Source organism: Pezoporus flaviventris, unplaced genomic scaffold (assembly GCF_033815535.1).
Source record: "Pezoporus flaviventris isolate CSIRO_AGI_PZ_B2104156 unplaced genomic scaffold, CSIRO_AGI_Pfla_v1 ptg000022l, whole genome shotgun sequence".
In the NCBI taxonomy this organism is placed as follows: Eukaryota; Metazoa; Chordata; class Aves; order Psittaciformes; family Psittacidae; genus Pezoporus; species Pezoporus flaviventris.
The window spans coordinates 3,666,547-3,670,666 of record NW_026892570.1 but is presented as its reverse complement, the minus strand read 5'-3'; the positions used below and the strand labels follow the sequence as shown (position 1 = coordinate 3,670,666).

General features: G+C 56.3%; 1 protein-coding gene across 1 annotated transcript; it reads left to right on the top strand.

Moving 5' to 3' along the window:
* The first annotated feature begins 2,452 nt into the window (after window positions 1-2,452).
* Window positions 2,453-4,120, top strand: LOC133270747 (histone-lysine N-methyltransferase 2D-like). Its single transcript, XM_061456224.1, has one exon. The coding sequence runs from the start codon at window positions 2,453-2,455 to the stop codon at window positions 4,118-4,120; it is 1,668 nt and encodes a 555-aa protein (XP_061312208.1).

Genomic DNA, 4,120 nt, shown 5'->3' with positions numbered 1-4,120 from the left:
AGAGACTGAAGCCGTAGCTCTCATGGGACGATCAGTCTTGGCCCTTGCTCCCCTCTTCAGTTCACTCACCCGTTCCTCCAAAGCTGAAGGAGGTTTTCCATCCCACTTTGTCATGTCTTCTCCGTGATCCAGCAGGTAAAACCATAGGGTACCCCGTGGCGTATACCTCCTGTATCTCCTCTCTTGAACAATAGGATGCCTTTTGTTAATAGCTGAGACGTGTGTTGGTACACGTGAGGAGCTGGATAAATCAGATAGATCGTCCCTCAATTGTTCGAGGTCCTGGGACAGTTTTTTCACAGCTGAGATGATGGAAGGGGTGAGATTGTCTTCGAACTCTCGGAGTTTATGAACCATTTCATCCACTGTTAGTGGTACTATGTCATTCCAGGTTACTGTTGCCAATGAATGGGCATATGATGACGGTGCATTCCGTGTAAGTTTTCGCCACATGGGTCGTGTACATTCAACTTCATCTGGATCTATAGGTGTATGCCCGTCATTCAGCTTGATGTGATAGATCATCTCTACGATGGCCGATTCCCTCAGAGACTGGATGCCTTTGTCTATAGTAGTCCACTTGGCCGAACGACTCATAACATCGTCCTTGTACGGAAACCTTCCTTTCACAGCTGCCAAGAGCCGCCTCCAAAGGCTGAGGGACTTTTTCTCTCTTGCAATTGCTTTGTCAATTCCCCCTTCTCTAGCAAGTGATCCCAGCTGCTTGGCTTCTGTACCTTCTAGTTCGTGACCATCGGCCCCATTGTCCCAGCATCGGAGTAACCAGGTGATGATGTGCTCCCCTGGTTGACGGGTAAAATCTTTTTGCATATTCCGCAGCTCGGTTGAGGTCCGAGGTCGAGAAGTTACCTCTTCTTCTTCTTCTTCGTCATGTGATGATGACTCCTGATCAGATTCTGGAGCGGGTGGTGAATTCCTTGTTTCTTCATCTCGCTTCACCCTTTTTGCCTCCTTTTTGCTTGTTCTCTTGCGTACAGGGGCAACCGATATTGGTACGAATTGGTCCTCTGGTTTGGCTGCAGTGATTATCACTGTGGTTGAGTAGCAACTGTACTTGTTGCTAGGGGTGGTGTAGCTGCTGTGCATGGAGCTGGGGTAACCGCGCTGTCTGTTGCGGTTGAAGTTTGAGCAGCTGCTGTACTTGCCACTGGCGTAGCTGCTCTGTTCATTGAGGCCAAAGTTTGAGTAGCGACTGTACTTGTCGCTGGGGTTGGTGCAGCTGCTGTGCTTGGAGCTGGGGTAACCGCGCTGTCTGTTGCGGTTGAAGTTTGAGCAGCTGCTGTACTTGCCGCTGGGGTAGCTGTGCTGTTCATATCAGCCAAAGTTTGAGTAGCAGCTGTTGCCCCTGTACGCACTTCAGATCTGGACTGGGAGATTCCAGGCTCCTTGGTTGGCTTCCTCCTCCCCTGCCTTTCTCAAGGGGCAGCATGAGGGACTGCGCCCAGCGCATTGTCCTTTCCCTAGATGTCAGCAGCACCTCCTGCTGACCCACCTCCTGCACCCACCCACCCACCCACCCACCCAGCCGGCCGGGCCCTCACGGCTCACCCCCCACAATCATGCACCCCAGTGCCAGTGACTTCTGACACGCTGACAGGTTACTAAGTACCTGGCAAAGTTACAAATGCTCATGAAAGACAACCTACACTTAAAACAGATTTTGTCATTTTAAAAAAAAAAGGGCAAAAAGCATATGTAACCGCTCAAGAATACCCATTCAGGCATTAATTTGACCACCTCATTGCTCCCATTTTACAGGTAACTTACACGCATTAATGCAGACCCCAGTAGTGCCAAATACAGAGCTGAAACGCCCCTTGATAAGCTTTTAAATCTTTTAAATGTTAACCATAGCGTAAGCAAATGGTGATAAAATAATAGCGGAATGGTAATGAGAGTCACAGGAATCATTTAGGCTGGAGAAGGCCATAAAGGTCATCGAGTCCAACCGTTAAGCAAACACCGCCAAGTTCACCAGGAAACCATGCCCCTAAGCTGGCCCTTGAGTCTGCGCTTGCAGGTGGAGCAGCCGCCCCGGCGACCTGGGTGCCAAGAGCCCGTGTCACAGTGGGTGGTGTGTGGCCGAGGATGCCCGTGCCCGTGTTTGGGGTGCACGCAGGCCAGCAGTGCTGATGTCACAGAGGCCACTCTGACCGGTGGCAGGGGCAGGCCTATAAAAAGAGAACGCTGGGCACAGTGCATCACTGCGACCTGGTGAGGTGCGGGGAGTAGAGGGCAGGGACAGGACTCTCGGGGGGCTGCCGAGGGAGGAGGGGGCTCCACACCGCAGGGCTCTGGGCCTGTGCTGCAAACTCACGCGCGTCTCTCTTCTCCCTCAGAGGTAGCAGAGGAGCGTTTGGAGAAGAAGCTCCAGCACTGCCAACCTTTGATGTCTGACACCTCCGCAAGGAGCTGCAGGACACCCGACGCGATGGAGCACGAATGCATTCTGTGTTGCCGTGTAAAGGCAGATCCGGACATGTGCGGGCCAAAACTGAGATATCAGGGGATCTATGCTCATCACCTTTGCCTGCTTTTTGCCAGTGACCTTCGTCCACAAGGGACCGAGCAGGAAGAAGTGATGGAATTTCTTCCTGAAGAGGTTGATCGTACAGCCAAGCTGGCAGCCCGGATGGTCTGCTTTGTGTGTGGCAAGAGGGGGGCCACCATCACCTGCCAGGAGACGGGCTGCGACCGCAGGTTCCATCTCCCCTGTGCCGTGGAGGGTGAATGCGTCACCCGTTACCTCCTGCCGTACAGTTCCTTCTGCTGGGAGCACCGCCCACAGCAGCAAGAGCTGGCGGCTCCAGAGGACGCCAACTGCCTCATCTGCAAGGACCCTGTGGAAGGCAGAACCACCTATGGGACCATGGTGTGCCCAGCATGCAAACACGCCTGGTTCCACAGGGCCTGCATCCAGGGACAGGCTATGAATGCTGGCGCTTTTTCCTTGGTGTGCCCTCTGTGCCAAAACAGGAGACTGTTTCTAACAGAAATGCTCTCCATGGGGATCCGACTCCCCGTAAGAAAAGCGTCATGGGAAGACAACGATGCATCCACAGAACGGCAGCAGAGGCACGCGAGCTGCGATGCCAGGGAGTGCCTTTGTCCAGGAGGCAGGCGGGTGGCTGAGCAAAATGGGCCCTGGCAGCTGTTCCTGTGCCGCTCCTGCGCTGCTGTGGGCACTCACAGACGCTGCTCGAACCTGACAAACAGCTATGAGGGCAGATGGCAGTGTGAGAGCTGTGCTGGCCTGGGCACCTCCAAGTGTCAAAGCACCTGGGTGGCCCTGGGCTGGGGCCAGGGGTCAGGCAAGGCACGGCAGAGGGTGCCTGGTGTGAGCTTGGCACAGCCTGTCTGCTCCAGGAGGAATGGGGCACGGCTCAGGACCCTGCCCCGGTCCTGGAAGACAATCCCTAAAAGCACTGCCAGCCCAGCAGCACCGGGCCAGTCTCCTGAACCTCAGACACAGGAGACCAGCAGCCCCAGCAGCAGCAGACAGATGCCATCGGCACCATTCCCCAGTTGCCCAGTGTCTGAGGGCTGCAGCTGCTCCAGCCAGCCTGGGCCTGACCGACGGCAACACCAAACCCGGGGCACCCGTCAGACCCAGGAACCCTACACATGGCCTAGAAGACTGCAGGAGAGAAGCCGACCGCCAGCAACACGCGCTGCGAGCAATACCAGCAGCCAGGCGGTGCCAAGGCTGTCCCAATGCTCCCCACCACGTGAGACCCGCAGCCTCAGCACCACCAGGCAGCAGCCATCGGCGGCATCCCACGGCTCTGCACCACTGCAAGGAAGCAGGAGCAACAGAGCCGGTGGGCCCATGCGGGTGCGAGACCGCTCCCGCTTGCAGCGTCGGGCCCAAGCTCCCTATGCACGGCCCAGAAGACGCTCCCAGGGCAGCCACACACCAGCAGCTCGAGCTGGGAGGAGCCCCCGCAGACTGGCTGCGCCCAGGCGGTCCCAGGGCTCACGCGAACGTGCGAGCCACAGCCACAGCACAACAAGACAGCGGCCATCAGCGTCATCCCGTGGCTCCAGAGCACGTCAAAGAGACAGCGCCTCAGGATCCACGGGGCCCGTGCAGGTGTGA

Excerpts from the sequence above, each read along its gene's own strand:
- LOC133270747 (XM_061456224.1), top strand. The coding sequence starts at position 2,453 with ATGGAGCACGAATGCATTCTGTGTTGCCGTGTAAAGGCAGATCCGGAC.